General features: G+C 37.0%; 2 protein-coding genes across 5 annotated transcripts in view; both read right to left on the reverse strand.

Moving 5' to 3' along the window:
- Positions 1–888: 888 nt before the first annotated feature.
- LOC131699624 (putative monooxygenase p33MONOX) lies at positions 889–12,819 on the reverse strand. Its single transcript, XM_058996764.1, has 9 exons — positions 12,649–12,819; positions 10,988–11,119; positions 10,589–10,673; positions 10,007–10,200; positions 9,052–9,169; positions 7,989–8,113; positions 2,686–2,789; positions 2,302–2,459; positions 889–2,026 (listed from the first exon to the last, which is right to left on the reverse strand). Exons 3-9 carry the CDS (start codon positions 10,614–10,616, stop codon positions 1,818–1,820), a joined length of 936 nt encoding a protein of 311 aa, XP_058852747.1. The 5' UTR covers positions 10,617–10,673; positions 10,988–11,119; positions 12,649–12,819; the 3' UTR covers positions 889–1,817.
- A 3,529-nt stretch (positions 12,820–16,348) lies between these two features.
- Positions 16,349–20,957, reverse strand: part of LOC131699625 (teneurin-2) — an 842,004-nt gene continuing 837,395 nt past the window's right edge. For all 4 annotated transcript variants that reach the window (XM_058996766.1, XM_058996767.1, XM_058996765.1 and 1 more), the window contains 2 exons: positions 20,466–20,596; positions 16,349–19,878 (listed from right to left, as the gene is read on the reverse strand). In XM_058996766.1, the coding sequence (XP_058852749.1) occupies positions 19,117–19,878; positions 20,466–20,596 (893 nt within the window). In that variant the 3' untranslated portion in view covers positions 16,349–19,116. The remainder of the gene's footprint in view (positions 19,879–20,465; positions 20,597–20,957) is intronic.

Consider the following 20,957-nt stretch of genomic DNA (forward strand, 5'->3'; position numbering starts at 1 on the left):
AAGGGGTTAAAACATTGAAAGAATGAATACTGCAAGACCCTCATTCTGTGAAAGTGGGTAACATCAGTGTTTTCATTTTGAAATGAAATTCAGACCACCTCAATTGTGCAAAAAGTGTGTTGCATTTTTTTAGATTTAAATATTTACTTTATAACTTTAAAACAAAATATTAAGTTTTTAAAACAATATCTCAAACCACTCTTACCATCAACATATCTTTTAAAATCAGAATGATCTGCAAAAACAGATGCATAAGTAAATCCAATACACTAGCCTTAATATGCAACCTATAAAATTTACAGCACGCAGCTGCCTGTACAAACTTGTTTTTTCCACCACTTCGAACTGGATTAATACAAGGATAATATCAGTCTGGATGTAATAATTTTTTTTCTCTCTTATCCACAATGTTTTAGAATTCTTTTTACATCCTAGCCTTGTATTTAATGTATTATGCATTGTTTTTCACTGTATTTCACATATTATGCATTATTATTTTTACATTTTTTTAACACTATCTTGTAAAATGCTTTGTGATGGTGGTCCACTATGAAAGGCGCTATATAAAATAACGATTGATTGATTGATTGATTGATTTAGTAATAGGGGACCAAGCTACAACCAACGTCTCAAGTGACACCTTCATGTCGCTCTGGCAAAATATTACTTGGGGATTTACCAGTTGCACGCTCTTGGTGATGTAGCTCTGTGCTTTTCTTTTACTGCTTTAAATCAATCTTACCCGACAGGGAAAACATTTTACAGCCAACATTCATGACTTCATTCTCCCTACTTCAACACCAATTGGCTGGAAATTTTTGATGCTGTAATTAAACTTCTGCAGTTCACCTTGATAAATCTTTTTTCTATATAGACATTTAACAACTGTTAGTGTTACTTAAACATATTTAAAGAGGTTTGGCTTTATTACATAAGAACAAAACATTGAAATTATGTTCATCATCAAAATGAGAATGAAATTAAAATAAATTAGATAGCTAATCTGCACTCCAGTCTTGATCTAAATGTTTTCTGATAATTCAGTATTTTAACTGCATCAAATGTAGCTGCACAATACAAAGTGGATCAGCGACAATTCCTTTAAATGTACAATGGCTGCTAATTAAACAAGCACAACCCAACACAGTGCATACATGGATTGCAAGGGGGCGGGGGGGAAGGACCATGCACACGACAGTGACTAATACTATACAGGAACATGGTTATATACATGTAACAAAAAAGTCTACTCAATGGATCTGTTACAAGTGACAAGCTTGAAGACACCTGCTCTGCTCAGAAGAAATTAACACTTTCAGCTAACCACAAGTTTACTTACAGCCCAGTCAGAAATGTCAGGAACTTTCTCTGCACTACACTTAATATTATGGAAAAAAAATAAAACCGCCAAAGGCATAATTGTGTCAAAAACCACAATCTCAAAATATCTTGGTAAACTAGCTGTATAAGCTAATATTGATCCTTGAAAGAAAATCTTCCATGTATATAGAAAGGAGCTGTTTTTGACACCTACATACTGTCACACTAACTTAAAAACTTGACTGGGATTCGAAAAAAGGCAATGAATGTTATGTATATATACACACACCGGTATTTTACTTGGATTAACGTTAAGTGATGATATCTAGTAGACATATAAACAACAATCCTTGCAAAACCTAACGCGCATCTAAATGGGTGATCCGAGAGATCCCTTGCAGCAGGTCCTTTTAAAGAAGTGAACAGGAGCCAAGACAATCCCTCAGGGGCAGGGAGTCAAGGTCCAAAGACTGGTCCATGTTTAATCTATGGGGTCACTAGAAGCCGGAAGGGGTAAGCACGTTCATGTCACGGGGTTTGAGGTTGTGTGATCGGGGTGCCTGCCTCTTCACGTCCATGCCTGGTACATCCATCCTTGGGGGTTTCAAGTTTGCAGGATCCTCGGCTAAACGGGTGGCCTGTGCTCGCATCAACTCCATTGGGGTAGGCTTCTGAGCACCACGGTAAGACTGCAAAGCAAATCCTCCTGAGGGAATAACATCTTCTTACAAAGCATTGCATGTACTCTTCAATCTGACCATTTACACACTATCAGTTATTCACCGACTAATATATATAAAATTATAGTTATTCAGGTGTGCCAGAATACAAAGTATACATTTTAAATAAAAGGTACATTTTAAAATCACCAAGCTTCACACAACATCCTACATAACCATTTGGCTGGAGGAAATTAAAATAAATAAAAGCAGTGTGGTGGCCCAATTGAGACTGAAAATTAAAACAGATGGTGATCAGTACCTGGGTCAGTGGTGGATTTCTGGACAACATGTCGAGGACCAAAGAGACTCCACTTCTCAGTTGTTCCTCCCTCCACAGGACCCATATCAATGCTGGAATTAGTACTGGCAATTTCAGAACCAGTGAGGGAGGCTGTTGAACCCTGACTGAACCAGCCCCTGTAAAATAGGCAACCCCAATATCTTACATTTCTAAATAAACTTATAGAAAATGCTTTTCAGTGGTATGATTTGTAGATCTTTGGGGAAGACAATAATACAGGTGGCAAAAACAAAATGGGTTATTCCCCCAGCGTGTAAAAGAAATCAAAAACCTATTGATAAGCCTGGTCCCACCAGAGATATTTCTCTTCTCAGAATTTATTAGAACTGTATTTGACAGTACCTGCGTTTGTGTTTGGGGGATGTCTGAGGTGTCCCACTAGGTGTGGACTGTGCAGATGATGTCTGTTTCTCCTCTTTGGACTCCCCACTCTGCATCTTCAGCTTCTGTTAGCAGGGAGAGAGACAAGGTTAGGACAGAATAACTAATACAGGTCTGTATAAGGGTCCATGGCTTCCTGTCCCCAGAACACAAAGCACCAATGAACAGAAATATACAATATACTACAAAACAAAGATGCTGCAAACACTAAAATCATCTTAACTTCCCTTTGTGTTTTCTGACTTGCTAAAAATTCAAACAATTGCAACTCGACGATAAATAAATACATACGATGTTCACAAACTCCTCTGAGAATTCTATGCCGCAGTGAGAGTCAGATGGACGGTTCTATGCCAAAAAAACTTTAACTACTATGCGCTATGGACTTCAAAAACATGACTTTCTTGACTGATTCATAAAACAAATATGGACTGCAGACCTCGGCTCATAGTGGGAAACTAAAGGCCCCTTGGGAAGAACTATAGTTACGTCCAGCCTGTGGCTTCGGGCATTATAGTTCCGTTGGTAACTATAGTTCTTCCCTCGGGGGGCCATAGCTTCCCACTATTAGCCCATAACAATAGCCAATTTTCATTAAAACTGATTAAACACATTTCCTGATACAATTAGCAGTTGCTTATTGCAAATAACACAAATTTCCTGTTTGTAAAGTATTTTGCAGATCCCCCCCCACGGAAAAAAAAGTGAATAAAACAAAATTGCCCTAGTTCGAACAGCTGAGTGTAAAGGATATTATCCTTGCATACAAACGTGGAGGTATTGATAGCAGTGAATAATGCACCACTGTACCAAAATAAAAAATAAAATGTTGCTGCTGATTTCAACATTTCCATGAACTCAGCCATTCTGAAAAACCGGGATCCAATACAAGCCTATGAACAGCAAACTGCGGATGCAAGTAGTCAGCGTTTCTGATGTGGAGGACACCTTGCTTTTGTGGTTAAACAAAGCTTGTGATCAGAATGTGCCTGTACCTGGGACCACTAAGATACAAATCTGAGAAATTTTCTTCTGGGACTTGCAGATTTCAAATGCAGTTCAGGGTGGCTTGCACAGTAAACATACAGTACTGCGCATGCAATATAACGTACCTTGTTGCTTTTGCAAATGTTTTTCTTTGTTCTTTTTAAAACTTTTTGCAATGCATACTTTTAAGAAGTTCACGCATTTGGCTTCCACTCCTGATATGAACCACTTCCGCTCCAGGACGTACACAGGTACGTCAACAGACAAAGCATGTACAGTACCATGCGGTACCTACACAAGCCAAGGTTTGCTGTCTATTCTATGGGGTTTCTGCAAGCTTTCAAGAGAGCAATTCACCCCGTCGCTCATCTCTGCAAGCTTTCAAGAGCGCAATAAACCTCACTGTTCATCTTTTTTTTTTTTTTTACCTGAAAATGGTTCACATTCCTATGCGCTTGCACCAACAACAAACAAGCAAGTAGTGTGGCATGAAACGATTAATGTAATCTATTAATCTATCAATTCTTGCTTCGATTAATCAATTATTCAGACAAATACCAACACATCACTCAATAGCTAGCAAGTTGAACCATTAACAGATTTTTATGTACCTAGTACAATACATGTCTCGAGATGATTGCTTTGCTTTATTTCACCAACAAAAAATAATCTACAATTTCTAAAGTATCTAAAATAAAGTATTAAATAAAAAATACTCAGCATAGTATCCGTCTGAAAAAAACTGCCAAGATCAAATGAGGGCAGCTAAATACTGAGACCATTAAACAAACCACAAATTAATCTGTGATAAAAAAAATATTCATCCTGCATCCTTACGCAGCAACCACACAAAGACGCATAGATAAATACATCAACAGTAACAGCAAAGAAACACCTAAGGCATCTAATGTATTCAAAGTAAAAAATGATATAAACTAGAAGAAATAATACAGCAGAGGGGTTTTAACTATAAAAACACAGAACTTTATAAAAACAACCTTCAAAACTTTCAACTGCATTTAACACCCTTTAACAACTCACATGACTACTTACTAACAAAACAAAACAGAACACCACCTATATAATATATAACAAAAAAGGAGGCTGTGTGGTCCAGTGGTTAAAGAAAAGGGCTTGTAACCAGGAGGTCCCCGGTTCAAATCCCACCTCAGCCACCAACTCATTGTGTGACCCTGAGCAAGTCACTTAACCTCCTTGTGCTCCGTCTTTCGGGTGAGACGTAATTGTAAGTGACGCTGCAGCTGATGCATAGTTCACACACCCTAGTCTCTGTAAGTCGCCTTGGATAAAGGCGTCTGCTAAATAAACAAAAACTGTACCTGTACTTGCTGATGCCATAATAATAATCTTTTTTTTTTTTTTTTTTTTTTTTTAAAGTCTGATTCCAGAATCAAGCCGATATCAGTAGACCAATAACAGCAGAATTCAAACAAAGGCTTAACATTGCCCAAGTAGTTTGCAGTCAAAATCCAAATTAAAGTTAACCAAAAAAAAAATGCCTGTAATGCCTGTACAGTTGCAGACAACTGTACATAATGTGCATGTCAGTTTATTAAATCAGAAATTTTGCTTATGTATGTTTATAAAAACATTTAACTAAAAACATTTAAAGTTTTTAATTCCTCAGAGATCTTGTGTTTTGTATGTATTATAGGGCTTACAAATACAATGTGTATTGTACTGTTCATTACATAACACATGTGCATGACGCGTGTTCTTTTCAAAAATAAATATTTTGTATCGTTAATAAAAAAATAAAAAAAAGTATACAGATGCACTTATAACGGATCCTGTTAGAACGGAGTTGCGTTTACAACGTATTGAGGATACATGTCCCTGCCAAACAACATGGGCTTTAACGGGGAATTACCCTGCTTAAAACGGACTCGCTTATAAAGTATACACCGTTTAATACGTACAGTTTCCTGTTCCACAGGCAGGTCTTGTGTTTAATAAGTACAGTTTAATGCATACAGTGCGGTTTAATACGTAGAGTTATCCTGTTCCACAGGTAAATATTTTCCATAAATAAGGTATATCCTGGACAGGAAATGAGTCACTGTTGCAGTTGTGACGTCAGGCAGGAAAACCAGTTGCGATTTACTTACAGTTTAGACGCATAACGTATACAATTTTAATTACATTTAGCCAAAATATACATTCGTAAAATTGTACTAATTACACTATACGGTACACAGGGGCATGTTATGTTTAAAAAAAAACAAAAAAAAAAAACGTTTTGGCAGTTAAGCTTTCTTGTATTGTTGATATTTACCGGTATTTAGTATTTGAGACGGTCAAAGTTTTTTTTTTTAAACATGTATAACGTCTACAGACTGTAAATATTTAAGGTACTTATGTTGGTAGTTACATACCGTGTTTCAAATTGTGTTTACTACGTACTTCGTTTATAAAGTACTTATTTCCATTGTCCCTTACCGTTATATGTGGACTGGCACACAGGGGCTTAGGGTTAATGGAAATGTTTCCAATAGCATTGGCTTAGTTTTATATTCTATCCAATAGTATTTTATAGCAATTTCAGGGGTAAAACAAGCAATTAAATATTTCAGAAATCTGGTACCTGGCATGCACATTCATTTTTTTACATCTGGAGTTGAAGGGCAAAAGAATTACTGATAAAACGAAAATCGAGTGTTGACTGTAAATAAAAAAAACCAACACATTTCTAAAACACGAGACTATACCATTCTGTTATAATATAAAACAGATAATGGTCCCACAGAACAAAAGTCTGAATTACACAGCCCTCAAAAGTTTGAGATGAATTTCAATTTAAGGAGCTAATGTCTTAAAATATTCAGTTGACGGCAAATAAAACCCAACAATCCTCACACGAAATGTGTAAACTCAATATATACACAAATGATTCAAATACTCCTCAATCTCACATCCAAACAAGCTTATCTCGCCATCACTGGGTACTGGATAACTCTAGCCCCCAGGCTTTGCCCGGCAGACAAGGCCTTAACCCGATCTATGCTATTTTAGTATTTTTCTGCCTTAATACTGACGTCCCTCACACAATTGTACACAAAAAAACAAACAAACAAAAAAAAAATGCCAATATAAGACGAAAACCTTTCAAAAATAATGATTTCCTGCATCTTGTCCCACAACAACCTCTTCCCAGTAGCCATGTTTTTTTTTCTTCAAAAGCAGCAGGGTTAGAAGTCATGTGATTTAAAGCTGTAACATGATTGGCCGATACTTGGTAAAAGTGGGTTGTCCCTTTTCAGTGGGTTGCCTGGCAAGCAAACAGGCTATCTGTTCTGGCCACATAAAACCATCTCCATGAGTAAACAACTTTTTGCGTGTGCGTGTTATTCAAATAAATAAATAAATAATATAGACACACACACACACCTGACTGCCAGTTCTTAATATGTTTTTATCCGCATACTCCCTTTTAGTTAAAATGTTTGACATTACGTAATTGAATAAGAACGGGGCTAACAGGTCACCATGTGTTTCAAGACTGTCTATTTTAACAGCAAGACCACAACTTTCCAATACTAATAATAAAAAAGAACAAAATGAAAAAGTTAATTTTATAACAAAACAACCAACCAACCAACCGACCACAACAAAAAAAAAAAAACGCAGGTACTCCCTGAAAGGTGAAACAAGCACCATCTACAGTCAGAGATGCTTGGAAAATTAAAGAATATGTAGAACCCCAAATGTGGATGCAGACAAAAAGTACCTGTTAACAGAGTGCTTGCTAATTGCCATTAATTAAGATTAAAAAATTACCCACAATTTTCTGCGGACCTCATTTCACTGCAGTTGTATTGTATTTAGTAATGGAAATACGGTGGTCAATAGGGGAAAACCAGCAACAGGATTAATAAAAGGGTGGAGGTATTTGGGTCCATCGATGTTCAGATTATTAAAAATAGCTTCCACTAAATCATACAGTTGTTAGATGGGCATTAATTAAAACACATGTGTTATATGTATGCTGTATACACGCCATCGGATTCAACTGTTTCTTAATGGGTAATCTACTTCTGCTTTGAAAAATGCTTTGCTCACAGAAATTGTGCAATTTCTTTTTTTTTGTTAAATGGCTATTTAAAAAAAAAACAAAAAAAAAAAAACTGCTGAGTCCAAGTACCATAAATCGTAACTTATTAAAAGTTGCATTCTGTTCATAAATGGAGTGATGCTTAAACTCAGTGTTGGTGGGGGTGCCCAATCCAGACGACACAGTGAACACTTCAGTTACTCACATGCACTGCCTCTGCCACGCGATGGTAGTGAGTCTCCTCTGCAGTCAGCCCCTTGTGGGGGGTGTAGCCCGTGTCCGTCAGGCCTGCTTGCCGCTCAAAGCGCTGGATGCTCTCCTGGGTCTGCTCTGCAGGAAAAAAAAACAAAAAAACACACAAGACAGCTGGGTTAAAGAAATGTTACCATCACCCTCCCCATTCTTTAGTAAATCCAGTACCTACGTATTAATAACCTATAAAAAACAAAAAAATATTAAAATGGAAGAGTTCATCTGGACATAATGGGATTCCAGGAGAGACCGTGGCAACTCAAATTTGGTTAAAGATGTAAAGGTATTTGAGCATAGTAACATTTTAAGTTTAATACCGCACAATTAAATGTAATGCAGGAATGAAAATAAGACTGCTATTGCATAGCAGTTTCACCCATTACAGGTTTTACTATGAGCTTGATTAGCCCCAGTGTATAGGTACCAAGGTCAGGTGTGTCTTAGTCATAGTAAAGCCAGGAATGGATCAAACTGCTATGCAATGAGAATCTTATTTCCATCCCTGTAATGCATTGATCGGTGGAACAGAGAACAAAATGTTATCTTGAAATACTACTTCTTAATGAAAGACTCTCCAAAATGTTGCATTTATGAAATTGTTCAAACTGGGGAAGATACATCTGCAATGCCAAGGTAGTTGAGAAATTCCCATCACAGAGACGCAAGATTAGATAGCAAAGCTAAGTTAGGAAACAGTTCTGTGGTGTGGTTCCCCTGGGCAATAACAAGAGCTGCAGGGAACAGGGTACCCAGACTCCCTTTCTTTATACAAAATGGTTCTAGAATAAATAAATATAACAGGATTTAAGTCTAGTCTTGTTTGCAAATAATCATTTGATCCAATTAAACTTAAAAAAAGAAGCCCAGCAGGACCATAATATATAATATTGAATTGTGATATTACCTTTCTATGTCGTTACTGTCATCAACTAGATAAATAGCCAGATCTACCCCTAATGCACCCCTACGAAGCTCCATCTCTCTTACATACAAAAAGAATAGCTCCCTTTTCTTACTTGTGATAAGCGAGTTCATGATGATGGATGTAGCCTTCGCCTTAACCACTGGCACAGCGGGCTTGCTAGCAGTGTCACTGGCATGGAAAGGGGGCAGGACCTGTCCGTTTTCTTCTACCTGCATAACAAAATGAAAAGGTTGATTCGTTTAAAAATGGACAGTGACAAGACAGTGACCTGAATGCTGACAAGGTCCCAGTAGACTGAAAATCCAGGGTGTAAGGGACCATAACAGACAAAAACAGAAAAAAAAAGAGTTTAGTTTATTTCTGTACTGCTGCTTCCATCAGTTAGGAGGTCTCTCAACAGAAGGATGGGATTTCCCAGTTTTCACCTAGTAAAATATCCTAAAATGTCAACAGCAGTAGCAACGTTGAACTGCATGCTCCATTCAACTACCCAAGAGGCGTTTCCTAAAACACAAGCATCCATCTCTGTCAGACAGCAGTGCCTGTGCTGTCAGGAACAGCAGGTCAGAGACTGCAAGAGCTTTTCAGCAACAGCGGTGAAACAATATACTTTCTTTCATAACGGTATACTGTTAGAAATGGATAGCGTGTTCCACCATCTCCAATTTGCCTTATTACAAAACAGTATATCAATAATAATAATTTTATACAATAATCACCTTATTATTGTTATCACATGTGTCATGGTCCAGTATTTTATTTATTTAATGAAAAGTAAAAGTTTTTACAAAGCTGTATTTGTAAGTAGTGCAATACAATGTGGTCTGTTTAACATACAGGAGAACTGATGCAGGTTAACTTCATCAGCAATATATATACACTGAGAGGGGGGAAGGGAGAAAGACATGGGAAGAGAAAGGTGGCTTCGTAGAAAATGTGACTTTCCTAAGAGGACGACTGCTTTTTTTCTACAGGCATGGGGGGGGGGGGGGGGGGGGGGGGGGGTTGGAGCAGAGAAAGAAGAGAGGAAGAGGTTTTTCTGATACCTCAGAGAGATGCTGGTACTTCCTCTCTGGGATGATGGGCTTCTTCCACAGTATGTTGGCACTGATGTCTGAAGGGGGTGGAGTCATGGGGCCCAGGTCATCAAGGGCGTCATCGTAGCTGAACGCACGCCGATTCATCCCGATCGGCAGAGACAACGACTCAAGCATCCCCTCCGAACCTCCCGACTCCAGGGCTGGGTGACGAGACAAGAGAGACACAACCATTTGCTCAGTAGAAGGAAGCATATTCAAAAAGTTGTTTCCAGTCTAACTCTGATAGGTGGAAATTCCATGTCAGGGTTACAAAACTGAGAAACAAACAGCCGAGTGCTCAAGCGACCTTCAATACATTAGTTGGTTGTTTGGTTTTTAGTTAAATTGCTGTTTTTCAACCTTAAAAAAATGCACAGTTAACGATTGGAGAAAGATCTTTATTCAGTAGGTCAGTTTCGTATTCAATATTTACTCAGTCTTTTATATATACAAATAAATGTTTGTCAGTAAACCTTTGGGCAACAAACAAATAAGGTTTGCTTATTGAGGAAGTCACATGTGAATGTACAATAGGAAACCGCTACTCACCTGGCATTCCAGATGGTCTTGAAGCCATAGGAATGAACCACAGATACAGATAATGAGTGAAGACTGCAGTCCTTCGGATTTTCAGCTAAGAAGCAGAAAAAAATATGACCCTCTTGTTACACCAGTTCCTCTATATGTTCACACATTCTAAAACAAGAGTAAGATTACTTTTTTTTTTCTTACAGAGCTTTGGTATTTTAATATAAGCTTTGGTTTCGCAGACCCCCGATTATCTCTAATCTTAGACATCTATGCTTGACATTGTATACCCTACAGAATACTGATGCTGGGAAACATTACAAAAGGGCTGAAGACTTTAAAAGTGAAATGAAGGCAGACATTTAAATGTACATTAAGCATTAGCAGGAAGTTTGAGTTTGAGCCGTGGTGGTCACTCACCAAGCTGAAAATCAGTGGGGTTTATGTCTGCTGATGAACTTTACGATGCACACTGTTAAGAAGAGACTGAATCCAAAGCATCCTGGAGGAGTATGGAAACTGAGCTGGGATGTAAATGAGCTGGCTGAAGACCTGGTGAATTACAGAACAAAGAACAATATCATTAATTACATCCTTAATACCTGGATCAATTACCTCAAACAAGCAACTCTGTCACGCTTCTTGTTAAAGATCCTCATCCCTGCTTTAACTTCAGGGGTGTAACTTACATGGGATGTTCTAATGATACCCTAACTTCAGATACGATGCATACAGGGATATGTATCAGGATACGTGATGGTCCCGAGTCTCTACTTGTATGATGCATAATAACATCAAATGATCATTAAGTTGAGAACTATTGTGTCAATAAAATAAGTTAGGGAGAGCATGTATTCATACCAACTATAAAACACTTATTGTTCATTCAAGAAACCCTTGGTGAACAATGAGCTACTTTGTGTTTTTGGTCGTATGTCATTTTACAATACATACTTCAATCAATAGGATCTATCATGTAATGTACCACGATTCATCGATACACAACAAACCGTTCCACTCCAACATAGGCATCTGCTACAGCATCCCTTGACCCACCTTAGTTTTCTTAGGATCCTGTTGCCCATCATGTGCTGTTTCCAACTGCCAGCTTCCACTACTGTACAAGTATAAGACCTTTTATATAGCCTGACTTGTATATATAGCCAGAAGTGTTTCCAACATGGGCTTCAAATATAACGTGTGGTTTGAAAAGGTATCAGTCACAAAGTCTAAGAGGTTACAGAATGTGGCATCAGAAAAAAGACCATGCATTTTGTTTTCAAGTTTAACCGGGATTAAGACTAAATGTCTTTATTCCAGGGAGGGTCACTGGACAAATGGCAGCAACACTGAACAGATTCAAAATAGAGAAAACTCAAATAAAATGTTAAGGGCAATATTTTTTATTTTCACCTTCAACTATTGAAACATAAGTAGCATGTCATTCTTGAGGCTGGCGTCTAAAAATACATTTTTGGTGCGCTGAAATAGAAAGTTATTTGGTTCAAATCGAAAAGTACACACACCGTCATTTGTTCTAAATCCAAGAAGCGTGTTATTTCATAATTTTCATTGCAAATTCAATAAATCCCCCCAGCGGACAATGTCGGAATTGTAGAGAGGCAGACAAAATGAACGTAGAAAGAAATTCCACTCTCTCAAATGCGGTTTAATTATTAACGGGAAATGACTTCAATGTTTTTTTTTTTTTTTTTTTTTTGTTTTTTTTTAATCATTATTAAAATGCTTGTTTAACTGGATTTAAACCCTTAAAGTTCACTTTGAAAACAGTCTAGTCGGTAATCCCGGTTGATGTTTCTGTCATATGAATTCTGTTATAGTGGTAAACAAAATTAAGATATGGAGATTGCAATTAAGATATTAAAAATAAACATACGTCTATTCAATTGCCAGTAAGGAGCATTATACGCCCACGAAATCAGAATCTACTATGTTCTTGTTGCTACCTTCCCAATCTATAATGACGACGCTTGTTGTTGAAATAAGAACCTGTCTTTCATCAAAACGGCCTATCAGTACCGGTAAATATGTTACTTACTCATCTCTATAAATGTACTAACCTGGTGCTGGTGCTCCTTGTCTATTGGCATTAACAATGCAGCGTTAAAGTTTTCCTAATCCGGACAGAAAAGCCGTTATTTTTGTTAATTTTACACAAACAACAGATATTACTCTCAGCCATGGCTTTCCTCAGCTACAGACATAAAACGGCGAGTATCTGTCGCGAGATTTCAATCGAATCACAAATGGAAATAGAAGGGGGCACGGCTGAAGGATAGGTGTGACGATTGTGACGTATTTGAATTTAAAGGGGCGCTCGTTATTGTGCAATCTTCAGCACATCCGCATCAGGAATCGAATGGAAGTATTATAGGAATATAGTTTTGGACACATTTCAATCCGTCCCTCTTGAGGAGGATGAAGTTCGCTAATTGAAACGATCAAAACATCCATGTGTTGCTGTGCATATTTTATTGATTATGGTTTTGGCGTCAGTATTGAACAGGTTTAGAATGAAAATATAAAAAATGTCGTTTATGTTGTTTTATGGCCACAGTTTGCTTTGAACTAGGTGTGTGTGTGTTGTGTGTGTTTTATTATTGCATACTGCTTCAGACGGTACACTATTTTTGTGTGTACGAAATGTAAAAAGATAAGGAGTCTGACCAGAAGTGAGACTAATTTTACGTCTCACAAATTCTATAACATTCAATCCGAAGAGTGGCAGATCTTAAATTCAATGTGAACGACGAGACGGTTCTGACAAAACAAACAAACAAACAAACAAACACACGCTCCTCCTGTAGTTACCCAGTTATTCCGCACAGCTCTTCTATTGCATGCACACGACATGAATCGCATATGGATGATGTATTACCAAACACAAATGGAGGACCGAGAATTGGATCCACTTAAAATGGGATGACCCCATTGTTTCAAGAAGCATGACCCAATAATAATCCTTGTTTATCCAGTCTGTTATAGGTGGTCGCTGCAGTCTATTAAAATCTCTTTTAAACTCGTCTACCAATATTATGACCAACTTAACATCAGTTCCATAGGCCCTGTTACTGCAGTATACTGGGGAATATATATATATATATATATATATATATATATATATATATATATATATATATATATATATATATATATATAATCATTCCAGAACTATTTTAATCTTTAATAATCAACTCAAAATTGCCACATTTGCAGGTATTAATATGATCTATATATTAGATAGGAGGGGATGGTTGCAAATTAATAGACCAAGAAAATAAAAAATATGGATCAGGATAAAGTAAAAAACTGCACACCGTTGATAACTATGGTTCAAAACACAGTGAATTAGGAAACAATTTATTTGAACTTTACAAACCTTATATAAAATTCAGAACATTCTAAAATGGCAGCAGTGTGGAGTAGTGGTTAGGGCTCTGGACTCTTGCCCGGAGGGTTGTGGGTTCAATCCCCAGTGGGTGACACTGCTGTTGTTCCCTTGAGCAAGGTACTTTACCTAGATTGCTCCAGTAAAAACCCAACTGTATAAATGGGTAATTGTATGTAAAAATAATGTGATATCTGTATAATGTGATATCTTGTAACAATTGTAAGTCGCCCTGGATAAGGGCGTCTGCTAAGAAATACATAATAATAAAATAAACGTAATAAAGTCAGTTTCTTTTAGTATTTTGAATGTGCCTTCATGGATCCAAGGATCGGCTCCCTCTGCTGGATGATAAGACTCAGTGACATAAACCCATAAACTCTACGATGAGATGTTTGTCGAGATTGTATGTCTCACAAATTCTATAACAGTCAATCTGAAGAGTGGGAAGAAAATATATATATATATATATATATATATATATATATATATATATATATATATATTAATTTTTTTATAGTTGGTATTTATTTATATGAACATACGCTACTCTTATCTCGCATAACTGGGTGATGCATGCGTCATGTGACAATAATCAATAGAGCAGTTATTGTTACTTGTCGTTTCTTTGTTAGGTTAGGTTAGTAGTAAGAGAAATTTGATAATCTGAAGTGACGTCTTTGTAAAATAAAGTTTAAAAAAAAGAGCCAATTGCATCAAGAGATCTAATGGCACCAGCTGTCTGCTGTACCAATGTAAACGTAGCCCAAGGTGACTTTTTTTTTTCTGTGGCAGACCTCCAAACAAAGACCAAAGTTCTGTATTAGGTTATCAGCCATGGTGAGATATAGATGATACAGAATTGTCCATCATTATTAAGTTCATGTTTTGTAGGAGACAGCAAGTGACATGAGTCATTCTGTTCATTGCCATTAACGGGATGTGAAAAGGTGATTCGGAGCGTCAAACCAAAATCCATGAGTCAAGGAAAGAAATATCCCAGTGACTTTACATCCCAAATGGAACAATGCAGCTAAAGTAATGTTAATACTATAGATCACCTCAAAGGAGTAGACACTCAAATAAGTAGAAGCAATGTTCCATTTTTTTTTTATACCACACACATGAAACATACACTCAGAGACAAACACCTGCAATATGTAGTACTTACCTGAGAGCGAATGGGCTGTCTCTTGCATTATCATTAAATGCTCCACTCCAATGTCTTGAGGAAAGAACACTTTCTTAAGATATTCATAATTTATAACAAATAAAACACCTTGAAGACTGCATCAAATGAGTGCACCCCAGCTACCCACCATGGCCCGAAACCCTACCGACATTGTTATGGCAGGTGTGGCCAAAACCCTATTGACAGTGTTATGGCAGGTCCTTTTTTGACCACTGCTTTACCAACAAATATTTACATGTAAACAAATGTACATGCGTCTAATCGTTTTTCTCAAGACAAACTTTAAATACAAATGCCAATGACACAGAACACGACTGCTCCCTTTTGAAAGAGGAAAAACCAGGACAGACGGTGAGCCAAGGTCCCCCCATAATCCTTTGCATCATTAGCCTATGTTACTTTAAAGAGTAAGCCTTTTTTACGTTTCAACATATGTTTATGGCAGAGAACTAACAGAAGAGCAGCTCAGTTGTCAGAACACCTTACTCACACTTACAAAAAAAAATAAAAAAGTGTGAGCCACTGCAATAAGAAAAAAATGGTCTACTTACTCTAACATAATACATTTTTGAAATTTGTCATAGCTTCAGTTCTTTTTTATAACCTTGCTTATAAAACAGCTAAACTATAAAGAACATTATGGCAATAATTTGTCACATAAAAAAAAAGAATGAAGAGGTCCCTAAACCCCTTACCGTGTGCTTATTTTTTCCTGTTTGGTCAAAGAGCTTGCCAGGGCTACTTCTAACACATCTCATGGCTTTTAGTTATTGTACAAAGTTGCGTGACATTAGGTCACAAATGGGATCTTCACTGCTGAAGTCTCGTGAGCATAAGGTACAGCTTTCGGAGAAGTTTTCATGAAAAAAAACCTCAGTTTCTGGTCAATGTGCAAGGCTTTTTGGTGTGAGAAGGCGATTTACCCATCCTTTTGAGGCGTTCTATGGTTTGGCCACGTACTTAACGTGAGGAATGTGCGTGATATGTGTGCGCTACGTGACATTCTCACGACAATGGAGAGAGAATTTGGACTTTCTAAACTGCACGGAAACCTTGCCATTGTTACTGCCATCTATTTATTATACAGATAATTATATTAGCTGGGTTAGAGCAATAATACTCAAATAAAAAATCCACATGTAAAAATGATGTATTTTACTGTACAATTCTTTATTATGTCCTTGTCTGAACTGCGAACAAGCATAAAAATGAGTTACATGTCATAAGACAAACAGTTTGTTTGCCTGTGGAATCCCCAATGATGTGTGTTCGTAATATTAATAAAATACATTAATGTGTAATAAAAGAAAAATGATAATATTGGCAATTTAAACACTTGACAATGGAAGTATGTAACAGTTTTTTCTTTTTATTTACATATAGCAATGCAATACTGGTGATCCTTCAACAGCACGGATGACTGCTTTTTCAAGCAAACGTTTACTAATGAACGGTAATACAGAATACTTTAACACAAAATACACTTTACACCAAGTGTAAAGTTCATGTTTTGTACATGTTTTGAATCAAACATCTTTTCAGAGATGTCATGATGTCATGCTTGCTCAGACTGGTCTCTGTACAGTTTAGTTTCTGTTTGGCTGCATGTCTGAATGTAGTCTAGTTGTGAACTGGTCTTCAGATAGTGTATTCATCAAGCAATTACAAAACATCTATATAAAGCATGTTTAGGTGGACTGCAGCTGTACAGTCATCTGTACAATTGGACACCGTACCTCAGAAATACCCTCATTTAGGTACTCTATGTTGTCTGATCAAGTGATGGAAATTTGAGCAGTCAGGTCTCTTCAGTTGGTCTTCGGCTTAAAATAAATGTCACCACCCCCTATAGCTGCCTGAACAGATCTTGTTGCAGATAAATGACCTGCAGACACAAGTGAGATGTATTACTGCATTAACCTTCCTGTGAGAAGTGTAATCACAGCACAATTTGCAAATGCCTGATTGCTCAAACTCCAGTCACAACAGACTACTATCACAGAGAACTTCAAAGTAGCAGTCTGGTAAATCTAGTTTAAGTGAGTTCTTAAAGAACCGGACAAAAATACAGGGAAACAGGGAACAAGGAAAAAGGGAAACATAAAACATGTTTAGCTTACTAAAACCAAACGGCTGACTGAATAGCAGCAAAAAACATTTAAAAAAAGAGGTAAAAGAGATGAACTCAAAGACACAGCTTCGATGTTTGTGCTCATTAAATGTGTGTCGTGTTTAAACTTTGACTGTACTTGCTTGTACCAAAGACTACTTACTGATGGCCCTTGCAGTCTTTTCAAACCTATTAGGACATGGGGAACACCTACAAATAAACAATAAACAGTGTGGGGCTCAACCTTGTTTTAATTATTTAGACAAGCTGATGTAAAACTGCATCGTTTTGAAATGTTTGTGAAACAATACCTTTTTGACAGCTAATAGTCCGCTAAGTGCTATAGAAGCTTTGAAAGTGCCCATTTAAACAATATAACTAATATCCACACTGCCTAATTAATGCAAATTCAAATCACATGATTGCTATTCTTCTCATTCATGTTTTCAGTATGAGACGGTCACACATTATTTAGGTTGTAAATGAGGGCAGTTCTGAAACTCAAACCCAAGGGGCTAATGCTAGCGTCTAACCTTACTTCTGTGTGTCAGAAGACTGCCTTTGTTATAATCGAGATTGTTTCTTTTTTTTCATGTAATGGTTACATTATTGCAACAGCATTCAACCCACTTTTATGTTTTCTTAGAAATATAAAACTCAATAGCATTTGTTTCAACAATATTTTACTGTCCTGCATAGGGGCAGCACTATATACTGTACATACATATTCATTTTCAAAACAAATGTTCACAGTTTTAAAGACTTTATTTTTATAAGTATAAACAATTTTTAAAACACTTTACATAAATTATTTTTTTTTTTCTGCGACTATAATTTGCTGAGCAGCAAATTAAAATTAATATAAAAACCTTAATGAACAATTCTTACATATATTACAAAAGAAAAAAAATGTCTTTGCACCAATGTTTTTTTTTTTTTTTCTTTTTTTTTTTATGGTGACTGCTGCATGATTGTCATAGAGTACAAGGAAGAAAACACAAAATCTAATCAAATAAATTAACAAATAAATACGTTCTTGATTTTATTTTTAGCTGTGACTGTTTTTTTGTTTGTGTACATTGGTGACCACTTTTAACAGTGTGATACATTGTCCACAAATCTACTGAAACTGATACTTACAAAACTACTTAATCTAAGTAAATTACACCCTGAACAAATGTGTTATCTGACACAATGTAGTTTGAAAAAAGACAATGTATGACATTATTTACTTATAATTATAGCCACCGTTTTTTGGAATTCAGAGTCCGCTCTTGTCATTTTCCTTAATCAGCAGTTTAAAGTCTTTATATGACTTAAAGGCCTGAGACAGTGTGTGTGTGTGTGTGTGTTTGTGTGTGTGGCTGTGTGTGTTGAGTTCTTAAGTACCTTCCAGGTTCTTTGCCAATTTAGTTTTGAACTATAAGCACAATCAACTTGACAAGTCATATTTAACTCAAGACATTTACCCCATTCCATTAAAAGCACACATCTTTAAATCAATTTTGCAAAATAATAATTTCACTTGAACATTCTCTGAAGCTGTCATATTTTCTTCAGAAAACCCCCAAAATCTGGGGTACATTTATAAAAAGGGGTACTTTTTGCAACAATTTCTTTTTTAGCTCTGAATGTTTCTTTTTTTTTTTTTAAAGAAAGTCCTTTGTGCCAAAAGTGTGGCATACAAGTCTATACATTAGAGTCATTTTTTTAAATTTTATTTCAGTCTATTGATTACCCCCTTCAATATTTTCATCTCCTTAGGAGAGGAGACAGATTCAGAAGTTTTTAATTACTGTTGCAGGTCGTTCGTCAGTAGGTCAAAGCAGTCTAGTTTGTTACCTTTTGCCCATTTCATTTTGACGGAGGAACTGGATATTACTGCTACTGTCAGCCAATTCGGGATACTGCTCTATTGGCAGTACGTAGTAGCCATCATATCCCTGGACTCTCCCGGTATTCAAGAGCTGTTGCTTTTCTCCATCAGTCCATAACCTGCTGCCCTCTTTGCTGTCTCGGGCGTTCTGCTGCTCCTTATACCAAGCTGTAGCCAAAGCTCTCAACCTAGCCTGATCCAACACTCTGTTCCTCTCTTCATCCAAAGTGTCCATTGTCAATCCATAACGGATGTTCATTGACAAAGTGGCATACTGAAACTCGATATTTGCAAATCTACGAGTCCTCCCTCCGACCAGAAGCGTTTGCTGGGTGACAGTGATGTTGATGCCGTTCTCCAGCACTTTGCGGCCGCTGCTCATCCCCAGTGTAATGAGGTCGCTGTCAGGAGACCCAAGTTTCACAAAGTAGTGGCTGTCCCTCCCTTCTATGGTGTAGTGAGTCCCTTCCAAATAATAAGCATTGTTGAGAACCGCAGCTATCTTCCTGCTGTCCTCGCTCGCTATGATGGTGACCCCGGTTGCAATTCTTTCATTTTTGATCGCAAACATGATGCCTTTTCCAATAATTGGCTTACTGGTTCCGAACCAGCGGCCTGGTGTGTCCCTTTTTCCGACCCATTTGTCTTTTTTCAGTAATCTTCCTTCAAGAGCCATGAACGCTTGGTTGTGCCTCTCTGCTGCTTGTTGGACACCGGTGATCAGCTAGAATGAAGCAGAACACATCTTTACAATTCGAAATGTACTGCATGTAGGGGTGTGAACAAACTTTGGACTTTGGCCTTCATTTTGAGACACTTGAAGTTACAACATTCGGCCATATAGACTCATACTAATATCAAGCTTTAGTAGGTTCCTGAAAGGTAAGATGGTCATTCCAGCTCAATTCGACTAAGGGGCAGTTGGACAACCTCTTTTGTAAAAGACTTGTATCTATGCCTTGTTTTTCTTTTGTTGGAAATACCTTAAAAAAAAATAATGCTTTAACGTGATACTAAACATATTTGTCTTGGTCATCCCCCACATACTTTATTATATTAATAGGAGTATTGGACTGCCAATAAATGCATTGACAACCTATTCATTTCCTGATTTGTTAATGCTCTATTAATGTACTGGAACTAAAAGCTCTTCTTTAGCCTAATGGGTTATTTTAAAATGTAAGTTTCTTTATACAGTTACCCATCCAGAATATAGTTTACAAGCACATATCTGTCAACTGCCAGCTTTAAACTGCTTGGATGAGTATTGATAATTCTGCTTTGTTCATAATACATTCAAAAGGCACATACCTGTCCATTTTCACAGTCTTGGCTCACTAAGAGCTCGTACGAAGGTTCCACAAAATATATTCTATGCTTCGGGAAGCCAGGGATGATATTGCTTAGCTGGAATCCAAACATCACCAGCCAGCTTTTCACATCTGTGAAGACATTAACATACCATAATAGACAATTAGTTCTGTTCCTTTTTTCAAACATAATCAATATTTAGTGAGCTATAAAAGGTCAAGTTTGGTAGTGGTTTGAATTTATAATATAACATTACTGAAATGATAAAGATTTGTGAAGATGTAATCTCATCAAGTTTGGTCGAGAGTAGAACGATGCCAAGAATTACTCTTAATAACTTATGGAAAAGAATGTCATAAACAATTCTGATCACAATTTGAAAATCCGTTCTCTAAGTGAAGCGTTAAGTGCGGGGATGAAATACCATGGCACCCAAAGAGCTATTTAACACAGTAAAATGTAATTTCCTTTCAATATGCCTCATTGGATTTT

This window comes from Acipenser ruthenus, chromosome 23 (genome assembly GCF_902713425.1).
Source record: "Acipenser ruthenus chromosome 23, fAciRut3.2 maternal haplotype, whole genome shotgun sequence".
Classification (NCBI taxonomy): domain Eukaryota; kingdom Metazoa; phylum Chordata; class Actinopteri; order Acipenseriformes; family Acipenseridae; genus Acipenser; species Acipenser ruthenus.